At 42.6% G+C, this 20753-nt stretch overlaps 1 protein-coding gene across 1 annotated transcript; it reads left to right on the top strand.

Annotated features, from left to right (window-relative positions):
* The first annotated feature begins 11191 nt into the window (after positions 1 to 11191).
* Positions 11192 to 19426, top strand: LOC130367711 (nuclear factor interleukin-3-regulated protein-like). Its single transcript, XM_056570357.1, has 2 exons — positions 11192 to 11315; positions 17056 to 19426. Exon 2 carries the CDS (start codon positions 17141 to 17143, stop codon positions 18149 to 18151), a length of 1011 nt encoding a protein of 336 aa, XP_056426332.1. The 5' UTR covers positions 11192 to 11315; positions 17056 to 17140; the 3' UTR covers positions 18152 to 19426.
* Positions 19427 to 20753: the final 1327 nt, after the last annotated feature.

Here is a 20753-nt window from a genome sequence, read left to right as displayed (position 1 = left end):
TATAGGGTAATAAGAGTATCAGGAGCCGGGTTACTGTAATAAGGTGTTATAGGGTAATAAGAGGATCAGGAGCCGGGTTACTGTAATAAGATGTTATAGGGGTAATAAGAGGATCAGGAGCCGGGTTACTGTAATAAGATGTTATAGGGTAATAAGAGGATCAGGAGCCGGGTTACTGTAATAAGATGTTATAGGGTAATAAGAGGATCAGGAGCCGGGTTACTGTAATAAGATGTTATAGGTTAATAAGAGGATCAGGAGTCGGGTTACTGTAATAAGATGTTATAGGGTAATAAGAGGATCAGGAGCCGGGTTACTGTAATAAGATGTTATAGGGTAATAAGAGGATCAGGAGCCGGGTTACTGTAATAAGATGTTATAGGTTAATAAGAGGATCAGGAGTCGGGTTACTGTAATAGGATGATATAGGGTAATAAGAGGATCAGGAGCCGGCTGACTGTAATAAGATGTTATAGGGGTAATAAGAGGATCAGGAGCCGGGTTACTGTAATAATATGTTATAGGGGTAATAAGAGGATCAGGAGCCTGGTTACAGTAATAAGATGTTATAGGGTAATAAGAGGATCAGGAGCCGGGTTACTGTAATAATATGTTATAGGGGTAATAAGAGGATCAGGAGCCGGCTGACTGTAATAAGATGTTATAGGGTAATAAGAGGATCAGGAGCCGGGTTACTGTAATAAGATGTTATAGGGTAATAAGAGGATCAGGAGCCGGGTTACTGTAATAAGATGTTATAGGGTTAACAAGAGGATCAGGAGCCGAGTTACTGTAATAAGGTGTTATAGGGGTAATAAGAGGATCAGGAGCTGGGTTACTGTAATAAGATGTTATAGGGTAATAAGAGGATCAGGAGCTGGGTTATTGTAATAAGATGTTATAGGGTAATAAGGGGATCAGGAGCCGGGTTACTGTAATAAGATGTTATAGGGTAATAAGGGGATCAGGAGCCGGGTTACTGTAATAAGATGTTATAGGGTAATAAGAGGATCAGGAGCCGAGTTACTGTAATAAGGTGTTATAGGGTAATAAGAGTATCAGGAGCCGGGTTACTGTAATAAGGTGTTATAGGGTAATAAGAGGATCAGGAGCCGGGTTACAGTAATAAGATGTTATAGGGTAATAAGAGGATCAGGAGCCGGGTTACTGTAATAAGATGTTATAGGGTAATAAGAGGATCAGGAGTCGGGTTACTGTAATAAGATGTTATAGGGTAATAAGAGGATCAGGAGCCGGATTACTGTAATAGGATGATATAGGGTAATAAGAGGATCAGGAGGCGGGTTACTGTAATAAGATGTTATAGGGTAATAAGAGGATCAGGAGCTGGGTTATTGTAATAAGATGTTATAGGGTAATAAGGGGATCAGGAGCCGGGTTACTGTAATAAGATGTTATAGGGTAATAAGAGGATCAGGAGCCGAGTTACTGTAATAAGGTGTTATAGGGTAATAAGAGTATCAGGAGCCGGGTTACTGTAATAAGGTGTTATAGGGTAATAAGAGGATCAGGAGCCGGGTTACTGTAATAAGATGTTATAGGGTAATAAGAGGATCAGGAGCCGGGTTACTGTAATAAGATGTTATAGGGTAATAAGAGGATCAGGAGTCGGGTTACTGTAATAAGATGTTATAGGGTAATAAGAGGATCAGGAGCCGGGTTACTGTCATAAGATGTTATAGGGTAATAAGAGGATCAGGTGTCGGGTTACTGTAATAAGATGTTATAGGGTAATAAGAGGATCAGGAGCCGGATTACTGTAATAGGATGATATAGGGTAATAAGAGGATCAGGAGGCGGGTTACTGTAATAAGATGTTATAGGGTAATAAGAGGATCAGGAGCTGGGTTATTGTAATAAGATGTTATAGGGTAATAAGGGGATCAGGAGCCGGGTTACTGTAATAAGATGTTATAGGGTAATAAGAGGATCAGGAGCCGAGTTACTGTAATAAGGTGTTATAGGGTAATAAGAGTATCAGGAGCCGGGTTACTGTAATAAGGTGTTATAGGGTAATAAGAGGATCAGGAGCCGGGTTACTGTAATAAGATGTTATAGGGTAATAAGAGGATCAGGAGCCGGGTTACTGTAATAAGATGTTATAGGGTAATAAGAGGATCAGGAGTCGGGTTACTGTAATAAGATGTTATAGGGTAATAAGAGGATCAGGAGCCGGATTACTGTAATAGGATGATATAGGGTAATAAGAGGATCAGGAGACGGGTTACTGTAATAAGATGTTATAGGGTAATAAGAGGATCAGGAGCTGGGTTATTGTAATAAGATGTTATGGGGTAATAAGGGGATCAGGAGCCGGGTTACTGTAATAAGATGTTATAGGGTAATAAGAGGATCAGGAGCCGGGTTACTGTAATAAGGTGTTATAGGGGTAATAAGAGGATCAGGAGCCGGGTTACTTTTATAAGATGTTATAGGGTAATAAGAGGATCAGGAGCCGGGTTACTGTAATAAGATGTTATAGGGTAATAAGAGGATCAGGAGCCGGGTTACTGTAATAAGATGTTATAGGGTAATAAGAGGATCAGGAGCCGGGTTACTGTAATAAGATGTTATAGGGTTAACAAGAGGATCAGGAGCCGAGTTACTGTAATAAGGTGTTATAGGGGTAATAAGAGGATCAGGAGCTGGGTTACTGTAATAAGATGTTATAGGGTAATAAGAGGATCAGGAGCTGGGTTATTGTAATAAGATGTTATAGGGTAATAAGGGGATCAGGAGCCGGGTTACTGTAATAAGATGTTATAGGGTAATAAGGGGATCAGGAGCCGGGTTACTGTAATAAGATGTTATAGGGTAATAAGAGGATCAGGAGCCGAGTTACTGTAATAAGGTGTTATAGGGTAATAAGAGCATCAGGAGCCGGGTTACTGTAATAAGGTGTTATAGGGTAATAAGAGGATCAGGAGCCGGGTTACTGTAATAAGATGTTATAGGGTAATAAGAGGATCAGGAGCCGGGTTACTGTAATAAGATGTTATAGGGTAATAAGAGGATCAGGAGTCGGGTTACTGTAATAAGATGTTATAGGGTAATAAGAGGATCAGGAGCCGGATTACTGTAATAGGATGATATAGGGTAATAAGAGGATCAGGAGGCGGGTTACTGTAATAAGATGTTATAGGGTAATAAGAGGATCAGGAGCTGGGTTATTGTAATAAGATGTTATAGGGTAATAAGGGGATCAGGAGCCGGGTTACTGTAATAAGATGTTATAGGGTAATAAGAGGATCAGGAGCCGGGTTACTGTAATAAGGTGTTATAGGGGTAATAAGAGGATCAGGAGCCGGGTTACTTTTATAAGATGTTATAGGGTAATAAGAGGATCAGGAGCCGGGTTACTGTAATAAGATGTTATAGGGTAATAAGAGGATCAGGAGCTGGGTTATTGTAATAAGATGTTATAGGGTAATAAGGGGATCAGCAGCCGGGTTACTGTAATAAGATGTTATAGGGTAATAAGAGGATCAGGAGCCGGGTTACTGTAATAAGATGTTATAGGGTTAACAAGAGGATCAGGAGCCGAGTTACTGTAATAAGGTGTTATAGGGGTAATAAGAGGATCAGGAGCCTGGTTACTGTAATAAGATGTTATAGGGTAATAAGAGGATCAGGAGCCGGGTTACTGTAATAAGATGTTATAGGGTAATAAGAGGATCAGGAGCCGGGTTACTGTAATAAGATGTTATAGGTAAATAAGAGGATCAGGAACCGGGTTACTGTAATAAGATGTTATAGGGTAATAAGAGGATCAGGAGCCGGGTTACTGTAATAAGGTGTTATAGGGGTAATAAGAGGATCAGGAGCCGGGTTACTGTAATAAGATGTTATAGGGTAATAAGAGGATCAGTAGCCGGGTTACTTTTATAAGATGTTATAGGGTAATAAGAGGATCAGGAGCCGGGTTACTGTAATAAGATGTTATAGGGTAATAAGAGGATCAGGAGCTGGGTTATTGTAATAAGATGTTATAGGGTAATAAGGGGATCAGGAGCCAGGTTACTGTAATAAGATGTTATAGGGTAATAAGAGGATCAGGAGCCGGGTTACTGTAATAAGATGTTATAGGGGTAATAAGAGGATCAGGAGCCGGATTACTTTTATAAGATGTTATAGGGTAATAAGAGGATCAGGAGCTGGGTTACTGTAATAAGATGTTATAGGGTAATAAGAGGATCAGGAGCTGGGTTATTGTAATAAGATGTTATAGGGTAATAAGGGGATCAGGAGCCGGGTTACTGTAATAAGATGTTATAGGGTAATAAGAGGATCAGGAGCTGGGTTACTGTAATAAGATGTTATAGGGTAATAAGAGGATCAGGAGCCGGGTTACAGTAATAAGGTGTTATAGGGGTAATAAGAGGATCAGGAGCCGGGTTACTGTAATAAGATGTTATAGGGTAATAAGAGGATCAGGAGCTGGGTTACTGTAATAAGATGTTATAGGGTAATAAGAGGATCAGGAGCCGGGTTACAGTAATAAGGTGTTATAGGGGTAATAAGAGGATCAGGAGCCGGGTTACTGTAATAAGATGTTATAGGGTAATAAGAGGATCAGGAGCCGGGTTACTGTAATAAGGTGTTATAGGGGTAATAAGAGGATCAGGAGCCGGGTTACTGTAATAAGGTGTTATAGGGGTAATAAGAGGATCAGGAGCCGGGTTACTGTAATAAGATGTTATAGGGTAATAAGAGGATCAGGAGCCGGGTTACTGTAATAAGATGTTATAGGGTAATAAGAGGATCAGGAGCCGGGTTACTGTAATAAGGTGTTATAGGGCTAATAAGAGGATCAGGAGCTGGGTTACTGTAATACGATGTTATAGGGTAATAAGAGGATCAGGAGCTGGGTTATTGTAATAAGATGTTATAGGGTAATAAGGGGATCAGGAGCCGGGTTACTGTAATAAGATGTTATAGGGTAATAAGAGGATCAGGAGCTGGGTTACTCTAATAAGATGTTATAGGGTAATAATAGGATCAGGAGCCGGGTTACTGTAATAAGATGTTATAGGCTAATAATAGGATCAGGAGCCGGGTTACTGTAATAAGATGTTATAGGGTAATAAGAGGATCAGGAGTCGGGTTACTGTAATAAGATGTTATAGGGTAATAAGAGGATCAGGAGCCGGATTACTGTAATAGGATGATATAGGGTAATAAGAGGATCAGGAGCTGGGTTATTGTAATAAGATGTTATAGGGTAAAAAGGGGATCAGGAGCCGGGTTACTGTAATAAGGTGTTATAGGGGTAATAAGAGGATCAGGAGCCGGGTTACTTTTATAAGATGTTATAGGGTAATAAGAGGATCAGGAGCCGGGTTACTGTAATAAGATGTTATAGGGTAATAAGAGGATCAGGAGCTGGGTTATTGTAATAAGATGTTATAGGGTAATAAGGGGATCAGGAGCCGGGTTACTGTAATAAGATGTTATAGGGTAATAAGAGGATCAGGAGCCGGGTTACTGTAATAAGATGTTATAGGGTTAACAAGAGGATCAGGAGCCGAGTTACTGTAATAAGGTGTTATAGGGGTAATAAGAGGATCAGGAGCCGGGTTACTGTAATAAGATGTTATAGGGTAATAAGAGGATCAGGAGCCGGGTTACTGTAATAAGATGTTATAGGGTAATAAGAGGATCAGGTGCCAGGTTACTGTAATAAGATGTTATAGGGTAATAAGAGGATCAGTAGCCGGGTTACTTTTATAAGATGTTATAGGGTAATAAGAGGATCAGGAGCCGGGTTACTGTAATAAGATGTTATAGGGTAATAAGAGGATCAGGAGCTGGGTTATTGTAATAAGATGTTATAGGGTAATAAGGGGATCAGGAGCCGGGTTACTGTAATAAGATGTTATAGGGTAATAAGGGGATCAGGAGCCGGGTTACTGTAATAAGATGTTATAGGGTAATAAGAGGATCAGGAGCCGGGTTACTGTAATAAGATGTTATAGGGTAATAAGAGGATCAGGAGACGGGTTACTGTAATAAGATGTTATAGGGGTAATAAGAGGAGCAGGAGCCGGGTTACTGTAATAAGATGTTATTGGGGTAATAAGAGGAGCAGGAGCCGGGTTACTGTAATAAGATGTTATAGGGTAATAAGAGGATCAGGAGCCGGGTCACTGTAATAAGATGTTATATGGTAATAAGAGGATCAGGAGCCAGGTTACTGTAATAAGATGTTATAGGGTAATAAGAGGATCAGGAGCCGGGTTACTGTAATAAGATGTTATAGAGTAATAAGAGGATCAGGAGCCGGGTTACTGTAATAAGATGTTATAGGGTAATAAGAGGATCAGGAGACGGGTTACTGTAATAAGATGTTATAGGGTAATAAGAGGATCAGGAGCTGGGTTACTGTAATAAGATGTTATAGGGTAATAAGAGGATCAGGAGCCGGCTGACTGTAATAAGATGTTATAGGGGTAATAAGAGGATCAGGAGCCGGGTTACTGTAATAAGATGTTATAGTGTAATAAGAGGATCAGGAGCCGGGTTACTGTAATAAGATGTTATAGGGTAATAAGAGGATCAGGAGCCGGCTGACTGTAATAAGATGTTATAGGGGTAATAAGAGGATCAGGAGCCGGGTTACTGTAATAATATGTTATAGGGGTAATAAGAGGATCAGGAGCCGGGTTACTGTAATAAGATGTTATAGTGTAATAAGAGGATCAGGAGCCGGGTTACTGTAATAAGATGTTATAGGGTAATAAGAGGATCAGGAGCCGGCTGACTGTAATAAGATGTTATAGGGGTAATAAGAGGATCAGGAGCCGGGTTACTGTAATAATATGTTATAGGGGTAATAAGAGGATCAGGAGCCTGGTTACAGTAATAAGATGTTATAGAGTAATAAGAGGATCAGGAGCCGGGTTACTGTAATAAGAAGTTATAGGGTAATAAGAGGATCAGGAGCCGGGTTACTGTAATAAGATGTTATAGGGTAATAAGAGGATCAGGAGACGGGTTACTGTAATAAGATGTTATAGGGTAATAAGAGGATCAGGAGCCTGGTTACTGTAATAAGATGTTATAGGGTAATAAGAGGATCAGGAGCCGGGTTACTGTAATAATATGTTATAGGGTAATAAGAGGATCAGGAGCCGGGTTACTGTAATAAGATGTTATAGGGTAATAAGAGGATCAGGTGCCGGGTTACTGTAATAAGATGTTATAGGGTAATAAGAGGATCAGTAGCCGGGTTACTTTTATAAGATGTTATAGGGTAATAAGAGGATCAGGAGCCGGGTTACTGTAATAAGATGTTATAGGGTAATAAGAGGATCAGGAGCTGGGTTATTGTAATAAGATGTTATAGGGTAATAAGGGGATCAGGAGCCGGGTTACTGTAATAAGATGTTATAGGGTAATAAGGGGATCAGGAGCCGGGTTACTGTAATAAGATGTTATAGGGTAATAAGAGGATCAGGAGCCGGGTTACTGTAATAAGATGTTATAGGGTAATAAGAGGATCAGGAGACGGGTTACTGTAATAAGATGTTATAGGGGTAATAAGAGGAGCAGGAGCCGGGTTACTGTAATAAGATGTTATAGGGGTAATAAGAGGAGCAGGAGCCGGGTTACTGTAATAAGATGTTATAGGGTAATAAGAGGATCAGGAGCCGGGTCACTGTAATAAGATGTTATATGGTAATAAGAGGATCAGGAGCCAGGTTACTGTAATAAGATGTTATAGGGTAATAAGAGGATCAGGAGCCGGGTTACTGTAATAAGATGTTATAGAGTAATAAGAGGATCAGGAGCCGGGTTACTGTAATAAGATGTTATAGGGTAATAAGAGGATCAGGAGACGGGTTACTGTAATAAGATGTTATAGGGTAATAAGAGGATCAGGAGCTGGGTTACTGTAATAAGATGTTATAGGGTAATAAGAGGATCAGGAGCCGGCTGACTGTAATAAGATGTTATAGGGGTAATAAGAGGATCAGGAGCCGGGTTACTGTAATAAGATGTTATAGTGTAATAAGAGGATCAGGAGTTGGGTTACTGTAATAAGATGTTATAGGGTAATAAGAGGATCAGGAGCCGGCTGACTGTAATAAGATGTTATAGGGGTAATAAGAGGATCAGGAGCCGGGTTACTGTAATAATATGTTATAGGGGTAATAAGAGGATCAGGAGCCGGGTTACTGTAATAAGATGTTATAGTGTAATAAGAGGATCAGGAGCCGGGTTACTGTAATAAGATGTTATAGGGTAATAAGAGGATCAGGAGCCGGCTGACTGTAATAAGATGTTATAGGGGTAATAAGAGGATCAGGAGCCGGGTTACTGTAATAATATGTTATAGGGGTAATAAGAGGATCAGGAGCCTGGTTACAGTAATAAGATGTTATAGAGTAATAAGAGGATCAGGAGCCGGGTTACTGTAATAAGAAGTTATAGGGTAATAAGAGGATCAGGAGCCGGGTTACTGTAATAAGATGTTATAGGGTAATAAGAGGATCAGGAGACGGGTTACTGTAATAAGATGTTATAGGGTAATAAGAGGATCAGGAGCCGGGTTACTGTAATAAGATGTTATAGGGTAATAAGAGGATCAGGAGCCGGGTTACTGTAATAAGATGTTATAGGGTAATAAGAGGATCAGGAGCCGGGTTACTGTAATAATATGTTATAGGGGTAATAAGAGGATCAGGAGCCGGGTTACTGTAATAAGATGTTATAGGGTAATAAGAGGATCAGGAGCCGGCTGACTGTAATAAGATGTTATAGGGGTAATAAGAGGATCAGGAGCCGGGTTACTGTAATAAGATATTATAGGGTAATAAGAGGATCAGGAGCCGGGTTACTGTAATAAGATGTTATAGGGTAATAAGAGGATCAGGAGCCGGGTTACTGTAATAAGATGTTATAGGGTAATAAGAGGATCAGGAGCCGGGTTACTGTAATAAGATGTTATAGGGTAATAAGAGGATCAGGAGCCGGGTTACTGTAATAAGATGTTACAAATTACTATGTATTTTTTTTTATAACATTTTTTGATACTAATATGTATTCTCTAATCGATGGCTGTCCAGCTGTTGCAAAACTACAGCTCCCAGCATGCCATGACAGCGTAAATCTGAAAGGGGTCTTCAGTATGTGATGTTTTAGTGGTTACATTGCCTGTGATACTGACATCACCTTTAGGAGTACAAATATGGCAGATCTGGATTCCTCCAGTAGATCCCTGCTGCCCTAGAAACCTGTCAGTTCTCTGCAATCAAAGTGAAAGGGATCTGTTGTAGCCACTTAGATGCCATGGAGTCGGCTGTCATTACACTAGAAAAAAGTAATTAAAAGAACGGTTCTATCCATCACAGAGAGGACACTTCCAGATTCATATCTATCTATCTATCTATCTTCAATGCTTATATATGCTGGGAGTTGTAGTCCTGCATCCTTAATCATACCCAGCTTATACTAGGCTCATTATTAATAAATATCCTTATGTTTTGGGCTACTCTTACATGCTGGGACTTGTAGTGTAGTCCTAATTATCCCCTTTGTATTGGTCCAATCGTCTAATGATGCTCATATTTGCTGGGAGTTGTAGTCTCCATTACCCAAGTCTATAGTAAACATATGTAAATATCTGAATATTACACAATACTGATATACACCCAGGAGGTGGTAGTAAATATCTATGCGCTCTAATATAACAGTATTCATCACCCCCGCCTCACACAGGGCACATGATGGTCTCCATGTTATTTAATACTCAAACATGATAAGAGTTGTAGTCCCCATTACTCCAGCTTACATGACATGATTGCTATGCTCTCACATCCTGGGGGTTGTAGTCCTCATTGACCCAGTTACCATAAGACGTCTTTGTTTTCTTGTTATGTACTGTCCTCACATGCTGGGTGTTGTAGTTCCTTTTACCTAAGCTTTTATTGGGCATGTTTGTTTCCATGTTATGCAGTGATCATGTATGCTGGGAGTTGTAGTTCCCACTACCCCAGTTTGCATTATGCATGATCATCTCTGTGTAATGTAATTCTTATACAAGCTGGGAGTTGCAGTTCCAGTACATGTTTTGCTCATACACAATGGGAGTTGTAGTTCTCCTCTACATGTTAAGTTGTAGTCCCCTCAGCTTGTATTAGACACATGATTATTATCCAGTGTTCCTACATGCTGGGTGTTGTAGTCCCCTCAGCTTGTATTAGACACATGATTATTATCCAGTGTTCCTACATGCTGGGTGTTGTAGTCCCCCCAGCTTGTAATAGACACATGATTATTATCCAGTGTTCCTACTTGCTGGGTGTTGTAGTCCCCTCAGCTTGTATTAGACACATGATTGTTGTGCAGTGTTCCTACTTGCTGGGTGTTGTAGTCCCCCCATCTTGTATTGGACACATGATTGTTATCCAGTGTTCCTACATGCTGGGTGTTGTAGTCCCCTCAGCTTGTATTAGACACATGATTGTTATGCAGGGTTCCTACTTGCTGGGTGTTGTAGTCCCCCCATCTTGTATTGGACACATGATTGTTATCCAGTGTTCTTACATGCTGGGTGTTGTAGTCCCCTCAGCTTGTATTAGACACGATTGTTATGAAGTGTTCCTACATGCTGGGTGTTGTAGTCCCCTCATTTTGTATTAGACACATGATTGTTATGCCGGGCTCCTACTTGCTGGGTGTTGTAGTCCCCCAAACTTGTATTAGACACGATTGTTATGAAGTGTTCCTACATGCTGGGTGTTGTAGTCCCCTTATCTTGTATTAGACACATGATTGTTATGCAGGGTTCCTACTTGCTGGATGTTGTAGTCCCCTCATCTTGTATTGGACACATGATTGTTATGCAGGGTTCCTACTTGCTGGGTGTTGTAGTCCCCCCATCTTGTATTGGACACATGATTGTTATGCAGGGTTCCTACTTGCTGGGTGTTGTAGTCCCCCCAGCTTGTATTAGACACGATTGTTATGCAATGTCCAGAGTGCAGCTGGTGCCAGTAATATTATATCTCTATCTCTTTATATGGGGGGGGGGTATTAGCAGAGAAAGGAAGAGAGATGTGTAGGACTGGGGAGGACTGGGGAGGAGAGGCTGGCACATTCTCACAGGACGCACTAGGGTTAAGTAAGGTGAACGCTCAGCCTCAGCTGAACTCTGTAGGGCAGGGAGAGAAGCCGCACACTGTGTATATACAGCGATAGTGAGAGACAGACGGAGCATGAGACACCCGGGGAGACTGCTGCAAGAACCCAGCTCCTGCCTCATCCTGCCCCGGGACCCTCAGACTGCACAGGTACACCGGGAGGGGGCGCCACCACACCTGCACCACGGGACTGACAGCAGGGACTGCGGGGTAATATAGGACTGACACTGACAGCAGGGACTATGGGATTATATAGGACTGCCACTGACAGCAGGGACTATGGGGTGATATAGGACTGACACTGACAGCAGGGACTATGGGGTTATATAGGACTGCCACTGACAACAGGGACTATGGGGTGATATAGGACTGACACTGACAGCAGGGACTATGGGGTGATATAGGACTGACACTGACAGCAGGGACTATAGGATTATATAGAACTGACACTGACAGCAGGGACTATGGGATTATATAGGACTGCCACTGACAGCAGGGACTATGGGGTGATATAGGACTGACACTGACAGCAGGGACTATGGGGTTATATAGGACTGCCACTGACAACAGGGACTATGGGGTGATATAGGACTGACACTGACAGCAGGGACTATGGGGTGATATAGGACTGACACTGACAGCAGGGACTATAGGATTATATAGAACTGACACTGACAGCAGGGACTATGGGGTAATATAGGACTGACACTGACAGCAGGGACTATGGGATTATATAGGACTGACACTGACAGCAAGTACTATGGGGTAATATAGGACTGACACTGACAGCAGGGACTATGGGGTAATATAGGACTGACACTGACAGCAGGGACTATGGGGGTGATATAGGACTGACACTGACAGCAGGGACTATGGGGTAATATAGGACTGACACTGACAGCAGGGACTATAGGATTATATAGAACTGACACTGACAGCAGGGACTATGGGGTAATATAGGACTGACACTGACAGCAGGGACAATGGGATTATATAGGACTGACACTGACAGCAAGTACTATGGGGTAATATAGGACTGACACTGACAGCAGTGACTATGGGGGTGATATAGGACTGACACTGACAGCAGGGACTATGGGGTAATATAGGACTGACACTGACAACAGGGACTATGGGGGTGATATAGGACTGACACTGACAGCAGGGACTATGGGGTAATATAGGACTGACACTGACAGCAGGGACTATGGGATTATATAGGACTGACACTGACAGCAGGGACTATGGGGGTAATATAGGACTGACACTGACAGCAGGGACTATGGGGGTAATATAGGACTGAAACTGACAGCAGGGACTATGAGGTTAATATAGGACTGACACTGACAGCAGGGACTATGGGGCTAATATAGGACTGACACTGACAGCAGGGACTATGGGATTATATAGGACTGACACTGACAGCAGGGACTATGGGACTAATATAGGACTGACACAGCAGGGACTATGGGACTAATATAGGACTGACCCTGACAGCAGGGACTGGGAGGCTAATATAGGACTGACACACAGCAGGGACTATGGGGCTAATATAGGACTGACAGCAGGGACTATGGGACTAATATAGGACTGACACTCTTACAGCAGGTTGTATTGGGGGAGCTGACACTAACAGCAGGGTGCATGGGGGGGATAATAATGTGCAGCTGGTACGGTATGTTTACACTGAGGAATTGACGATGCATTCTCTCACGTAATTCCGTCCCAGTATTCCGCTCCAATTCTACCTTAAGTGAAAGTTCTATGGATTTTAATAATCTTTCCGTCGCTCTGTTGACACTAAGAAATTTCTTCGGACGAAATTTCCGCACGGAATCATATTCCACTAGAAAATCGAACATGTTTCGGGGTAAAAGTCCATTTGAGTCAACGGGACTTTTATTTTTCCTGACGAAATGAGTTTGCAGGAATCGACGCAGATCAATCCCCGAAACGCGTTCTTGTCAATTCTTCAGTGTGAACATGCCTCATCAGCAGGGCGTATAGTAATAAATGAGAGTTCACACTCTAATACAATGTTTCCCAAACCAATGTGCCTCCAGCTGTTGCAAAACTACAACTTCCAGCATGCCCGGACAGCCGAAGGCTGTCCGGGCATGCTGGGAGTTGTAGTTTTGCAACTGCTGGAGGCACATTGGTATGGAAAACACTGCTCTTATATGTGACTGCCTTATGGCAAAATGGATGAATAAATGTGCTGCAGAGCTGACACTCTAATACGTGACTGCTATATAGTAAAAGGGAGGGATGAGTTTGATACGGCAGACGCTCTAATCCGTGACTGCTCGCCGTTTGATGTCTGCAGTCTACGCATGTATCTTCGGATAGGACACTCCCAGGCTTAATTGTCTATTTCATAACAAGAATCTGCTGCTTTCTAAGAAATGCATGCATAATTCTAACTAGATGATAACGTGTGCATCTGCCTCCGGCGGACATATTGTGAGCGCCAAACTTGTTCTGTGGGTCTCGCCGGATGTGCGTTTGGGGCCAGCTGCGGCTCCCTTGTTACATAGAAAATGGAGAATCGAAGATGCTTGAGATCGGCCGTATGGTCAATATATCTCATAAGTGATCTGAAACTGAAAAACAGTGTAGAAGAATTAAAGGGGTACTCCGGTGGGGGGGGGAAAAAAAATTTAATCAACTGGTGCCAGAAAGTTATACAGATTTGTTAATGACTTCTAGTTAAAAATTCTTAATCCTTCCAGTACTTATCAGCTGCTGTATGCACCACAGGAAGTTCTTTTCGTTTTTGAATTTCTTTCCAGTCTGACCACAGTGCTCTCTGCTGACACCTCTGTCCGTTTCAGGAACTGTCCAGAGCCTGATAGGTTTGCTATGGGGATTTGCTCCTGCCCTGGACAGTTCCTGAAACGGACAGAGGTGTCAGTAGAGAGCACTGTGGTCAGACTGGAAAAAAGTTCAAAAAGAAAAGAACTGCCTGTGGAGCATACAGAAGCTGATAAGTACTGGAAGGATTAAGATTTTTAAATAGAAGTCATTTACAAATCTGTTAAACTTTCTGGCACCAGTTAATTTGAAAAAAATTGTTTTCCACAGGAGTACCCCTTTAATGTTGGGCTTACCGATGGGGGTTGGTGGCCAGGGTTAGGGGCAGGGATGGTTAGGAATAGGGTTAGCTATCTAAGGTGAGGGGTAGAGATCTAAGTATAAGAGGTAGAGATGGTGAGGGTCACAGATCTAGGGTGTTGAAAAGGGTTTGGCTGTAGGGTTAGGGTTGGTGGTCAGGGTAAGGGGCAGGAATGGTTAGGAAGAGGGGTAGGACATCTAAGGTCAGGGGTAGAGATCTAAGTATAAGAGGTAGAGATGGTGCAGCTCACAGATCTAGGGTGTTGAAATAGGCTTGAATTTAGGGTTAGGGTTTGTGGTCAGGGTAAGGGGCAGGGATTGTTAAGAATAGGGTTAGATATCTAATGTGAGGGGTAGAGATCTAAGTATAAGAGGTAGAGATGTTGAGGCTTACAGATCTAGGGTGTCCAAATGGGTGAACATTTAGGGTTAGGGTTTGTTGTCAGGGTAAGGGGCAGGGATGGTTAAGATTAGGGTTAGATATCTAAGGTGAGGGGTAGAGAGTGAAGTATAAGAGGTAGAGATGTGAGGCTCACAGATCTAGGGTGTTAAAATGGGCTTGAATTTAGCGCTCGGGTGTGTGGTCAGGGTTAGGTGCAGGGATGGTTAGAAATAGGATTAGATCTAAGGTGAGGGGTAGAAATCGAAGCATGAGAGGTAGAAATGGTGAGGGTTAAAGATTTAGGCTAATGGGATGGGTTTGGTTTTGGGGTAAGGGTTAATAGTTAGGGGTAGATATGGTTAGGATTAGGGTTTGATATTTAGGGTTAGGGGTAGAGTTCTAGGTGTAAGAGGTAGAGATAGGCTCACACATATAGGGAGTTGAAAAGGGCTTGAATTTAGGGTTAGGGTTTGTGGTCAGAGTTAGGAGCAGGGATGGTTAGGAAGAGGGATAAGACATCTAAGGTGAGGGGTAGACATCTAAGTATAAGAGGTAGAGATGGTGATTGTCACAGATCTAGAGTGTTAAAATGGGCTCAAATTTAGGGTTAGGGTTTGTGGTCAGGGTTAGGAGCAGGGATAGTTAGAAAGAGGGTTAGATCTAAGGTAAAGGGTATTAGAGGTAGAAATGGTGAGGGTAACAGATCTAGGGTAATGGGATGAGTTTGGTTTTGGGTTGAAGGTTATTAGTTAGGGGTAGATATGGTTAGGATTAGGCTTTGATATCTAGGGTTAGGGGTAGAGATCTAGGTGTAAGAGGTAGAGATAGGCTCACAGATACAGGGTGCTGAAATTGGTTGGCTTTAGGGTTAGGGTTGGTGGTCAGCATTAAGGGCAGGGATGGTTAGGAATAGGGTTAGACATATAAGGTGAGGGGGTAGAGATCTAAGTATAAAAGGTAGAGATGGTGTGGGTAGGGTAGGGGTTAAAGATCTAGGGTTAGAGTTAGGGATCTAGGCAACAGTTATAAGGATATAAAGTTAGGTGTAAATGTAAGGTTTTCTGGTAAGAGTTTAAAGACATTGGCCTAGAAGTAAGCTTTATAGCCTAGGGTTAGGGACATCTAGGATTGAGGTTGAGATGTATGGATTTGTGGTAAAGGTAATTATGGTCCTAGGGTTAGGGATCTAGCTCAGAGATTTAAAGTTATGGTTAGAAGACTAGATCTAGGTTAGGTATTTGAGGTTACGGTCAGGGACTAGCTCTATAGTTAGAATTGGAAATCTAGTTTATGGTTTTAAAGGGGTACTTTGGCGTAAAACAGATTTTTTAAAATCAACTGGTGCCAAAAAGTTAAACAGATTTTTAAATTACTTCTATATAAAAATCTTAATCCTTCCAGTACTTATCAGCTGCTGTAGACTACAGAGGAAGTTGTGTAGTTCTTTCCAGTCTGACCACAATGCTCTCTGCTGACACCTCTGCCCATGTCAGGAACTGTGCGGAGTACAAGCAAATCCCCATTTGCTTGCTAAAAAAGAGCGTCATGCAGAACAATTACACATAAAGTGACCTGAGGTGGGACCCAGTGACTTGTTTAAGCAAGCACTGTTAACTTTAAGGCACTAAAATCACTGATTTATTTTCCCCAATGAGGTTTTGACCCACCAACTGACTTAAGCTATGAAATTGGTAGGCCATATATTTAGGGTGTGGTGTTGGAGGCAGCCTTCTCTTGGGATGCTTTTTCATTGGGAGACATCCACATATGTATATCAGCTCTATAATACATTTTAAAAAGTCACTGTAATTCTTTGCTTTTCCTGCAGGGGCACTGCAGAAAGATATTAATGAACATACAAGACCATTAAAGGGGTACTGCAGACAAAATGAACTTATTCCCTATCCACAGTATAGGGGATAAGTAGCTGATCCTGGGGGACCGACCACCGGGAACCCCCGCGATCTTTGTAACGGGGCCACTGTCTTGCTCAGTGAGCAGCACGCTAAACGGCATGCACTCCATTCATGTTTAAGGGAGTGCCAATGATGCCCGAGTCGTGGACTCCCATAGAAATCAATGGAGCTTATGCTGTCTACCGCACGCACTCCTTACTCAGAGCCGGGTCCCGCTATGGAGATCGCAGGGGGGGGAGCTGAGGGCAGCGATCGGACCCCCGCAATCAGCTACTTATCCCCTATCCTGTGGATAGGGGATAATATCATTTAAGCTGCAGCACCCCTTTAAACACAAGGCTGATCAATTCCATGGTGAACCGTTCCAGTTAACTTGAAGAATGTTCTATACTTCATATCTGTCAGTGACATCATGTTATAAAGTAGTGTTTTTTGCTTCTTTTCAGTCATGGCTGATTCCCTTTTTTGTTTTTCACAGGACTTTGCTCTTTGACCTCCACCCTTGCACAATCCTGGCTCAACTCAGTGACCTCTCTCCTCCATCCCTCTCCCCTCACCCTAACATGAATGGACAGGTGTCTTGCCCCACCTCCGAGGATCTGTCCCCTCACCAGGCTCCTCCTACCCTTGAACCATATGCTCCTCCTCCTCCTCCAGCTTCTACACAGAGCACTCTTGAAGATACCTCATCTGCAGGATCCCTCCTGTCCGGTTCAGGCCTCCTTCTTGCTCGTTCTCTCCTTGGCCGCCGGAGTTCTTCTACTTCACCAAATAATTCACCAACATCCTGTAGCCTTCGCAGACGCCGAGAATTCACTCCAGAAGAGAGAAAAGATGAAAATTACTGGGACAAACGAAAAAAGAACAATGAGGCAGCTAAACGCTCAAGGGAGAAACGTCGCGCTGGTGACCTCGCCCTAGAGGGACGTGTCATAGCTCTTCTAGAGGAGAATGCAAGGCTACGAGCTGAGTTGCTTGCTCTTCGATTTCGCTTTGGCTTGGTACGGGATCCATGTGAAGAAGCGCGTGGAACATATGCACAACCGTGTGGCCTCCATGACCGTACCCCTCCAAATCCTCCTCCACCGATGCCTCATTCAGAAGACTCTGGATTCTCCACTCCCAGTGTTGGAAGTCCGGTTTTCTTTGAAGACAGAGTTCCTGAACAGGAAGCTCAAACTTTGCCGCCCTCGTCCATAAATTATTACGGACCTGTCCCAGCAGAGACTGTAGAAAACCCTCGAGGAAGATTTGACACCCTTCCAGACACATATAAAAGCCTCCCACACAAACTGAGGTTTAAGGCCTGCGCTCCCGGTGATGAGGGACATCATGCCGCAGCGCCCGTCTCTAGAGAAATGAACAGTTTTCCTGCTGAGGTTCCCCAAGTTTTCCCCCAGCAGCCAATGCCCTGCCCACGGGGACGGTGGGGAAACCAAGGTCAGGATGGAGCTCCTGCTCAGGGTGCGGAGAGCACCGAACTTAGGTCCCAACTTGCCTCACTGTCCGCAGAGGTGGCTCAACTGAAGAGAATTTTTTCAGAGCAGATGATGGGTCGGAGCGGACCGGATTAGTACTGTAAGCTAACAATGAGCCACAAACTGTTGTATATTACTAACCATAAATACTTGAGAGACTCATAACAAAAGCCACACAACTGGTTTCCTCTAGATACCTGAAACGCATTGGCTTCTCAACATAAGAAGGCAATGATATCATGAGCCCGGTGCTAGTAAGACATTACTTCCCTTGCCAAAGGACACTGAAGCTGTTCGGTGGTTGAGATACACAATGGACTGATGTGACCTCTTTTCCTCTGCTGGAAGGAGAACGTAATATAATACTGTCTGGAACAAGAAACAAAAAAAAAAGTGTTTGTGTTTTATGTGTAACGCTGCCAAAATCTTTTGAAGATACGTCCTGTTCAGCCACACTGATGCAATTTCTTCACTTTTTATCTCACAACACATAAGTGGAGGCCTAGTAGCCTCCTTACTCTGTCACGTCTTCATCCCCAACACTACAGCATGCCATTGCCGCGGCTCCTCCTCGACTGGCACATGTTAGGAGATGTAGTAAAAATAATATGTTCTGGTGTGAGGGTCGTGTGTCTTTGTAATCTATGAATTTTTCACCGAAATACAGACCAGTTTTTTTTTATCGTTTCCATATTTCAATGGTTGTTGCTTGTACTGTGTGTTGCCACAACTTTTTGGATTTGCCTTTTTTCCTGAGGGATTTATCAACCAAACCAGCTCTATGTCAAGTTATGGGTGTGTGGGGAAAAGAACATGGACCATCTTAAGTAGGCGAAAATGTAAATTATGTAGAGTTATCGCCAGAGGGTCAAATACCTGTGTTCTAAATGGTGCTAAAAAATAGCTGATGTGTTTGACATCACACAAGCCTGGGACCGTTCAGTAGACATTTGTCCGGTCCTAATATCTTCTGTCTTTTATATACCTCGTAATTATTATTTTTTTACCTTCCTTCTCCCACTAATATTCCTCGTGTCAGTCCTCAGACAACATTTTTTCCCTACCTCCAAGTCCTTGTCTCTAGACCCTCTGCAGGTTATGTCTTGTGGGATTCTCAGATGCCCCTCTCCTGCTATTCTCAGAATTTGCTGGAATTGAGAAAAGGTTTGGTGCAGCTCATAATTACCTACTATCTGAGGTATAAGGGCAATCACTTATACCCCAAGTGAAAAAATAATCTAAAAGTATTGTACACAAATCGTCCAAACTTCAAGGAGAGCGGAAAATTAGTTTTTCAGAGAAACCAGATATATTTACAAGAATTTTTTTTAGGTTGCATAAATTCCTCGTACAGGACCCTTGTGGGAGGAAAAATGAATGATGATAACGTGCTGTGGTATAGGTGTCCGTATAGGACTCTCGCTGGTTGGTAAGCGCTGGTCCAGATTGCTTACCAACCAGCGAGAGTCCTATACGGACACCTATACCACAGCACGTTATCATCATCAGGAACGGGTAACATTGAATGAATAACAAATATATCATATAAAGAAATGTAATGATAGAATCAATATATAAAATTAGCCGTATATAGCATACAGTGGTTACTAGTTTAGCTACTGAGTGTCCGTCTGTTTAAACAGTCTATTGTTGGTAAGATGGTATTGGTGAAAATGTCCAACATAATTATTGCAATAGTGGTTTAATGTTACCCGTTCCTGAAGATGATAACGTGCTGTAGTATAGGTGTCCGTATAGGACTCTCGCTTGTTGGTAACCGCTGGCATGCGCCGAGTGCGGCTGGTCCAATGCAATCTGGACCAGCCGCACTCAGCGCATGCCAGGGCTTACCAACCAGCGAGAGTACTATACGGACACCTATACTACAGCACGTTATCATCATTCATTTTTCCTTCCACAAGGGCCCTATGAGGAATTTATGCAACCTAAAAAATTTCTTATCTAAATAAAAACATTTTTTTTATAGACGCACGGGCTTGTAAATATATAACTAATTTTCCGCTATCCTTGAGGTTTGGGCTATTTGTGTACAATACTTTTAGATTATTCTCATAATTTGTCTGGCCAAGAGAGGGCTGATATGGTGGACATCCTAAAAAAGTACCTGTCATCCAACCATATTTTCTAAACTAACTCAGATTATATATCCTAACTACTCCTAACACCCCTCCTGCCCTTAATTTTTTCCCCCCTAACTTTAAAAAGCTCTGTATCATACCTTTCCCCTTGCTCACATTGTGTGAGCTCCGGCAGGAGAAAGTGGGTGTTCCCCAGCAGGTGCAACGTCACTGAAGTCTGTGAGAGCTGTGCCTCGCCATGCCCCGCATGCACTTCCTGAGTTTGGTCTCCTGCCAGGCCGGGTGGAGACCAAACTGTTTGACTTGCACAGGGAGCAGAACAGAGCCACCTAGTGGCTGTTTTTTCAGTCACACTAAAAACATATAAAGGTTGAGAATTTTAACAGCAAGTATACAGCAAAGTGTCTTATAATTACTTAAGGAACAATATATTAAAAGTTTCGTCTGGTGACAGGTACTCTTTAATTCCAGTGCAAAAAAAGAATCCATTTTACTGTCCTCGAGCCAATGCCACCACGACTACTGGAACGTACAAGCCCACAAACACCAAGTCTGTAGATTTCTATCCTTGTAGACATTTCTTGTAGCCATAACATTAA

The sequence above is a fragment of the Hyla sarda genome, chromosome 4, assembly GCF_029499605.1.
Source record: "Hyla sarda isolate aHylSar1 chromosome 4, aHylSar1.hap1, whole genome shotgun sequence".
Taxonomy (NCBI): domain Eukaryota; kingdom Metazoa; phylum Chordata; class Amphibia; order Anura; family Hylidae; genus Hyla; species Hyla sarda.
The sequence above is the reverse complement of the archived record's forward strand: the minus strand, read 5'-3'. Positions and strand labels throughout refer to the sequence as shown.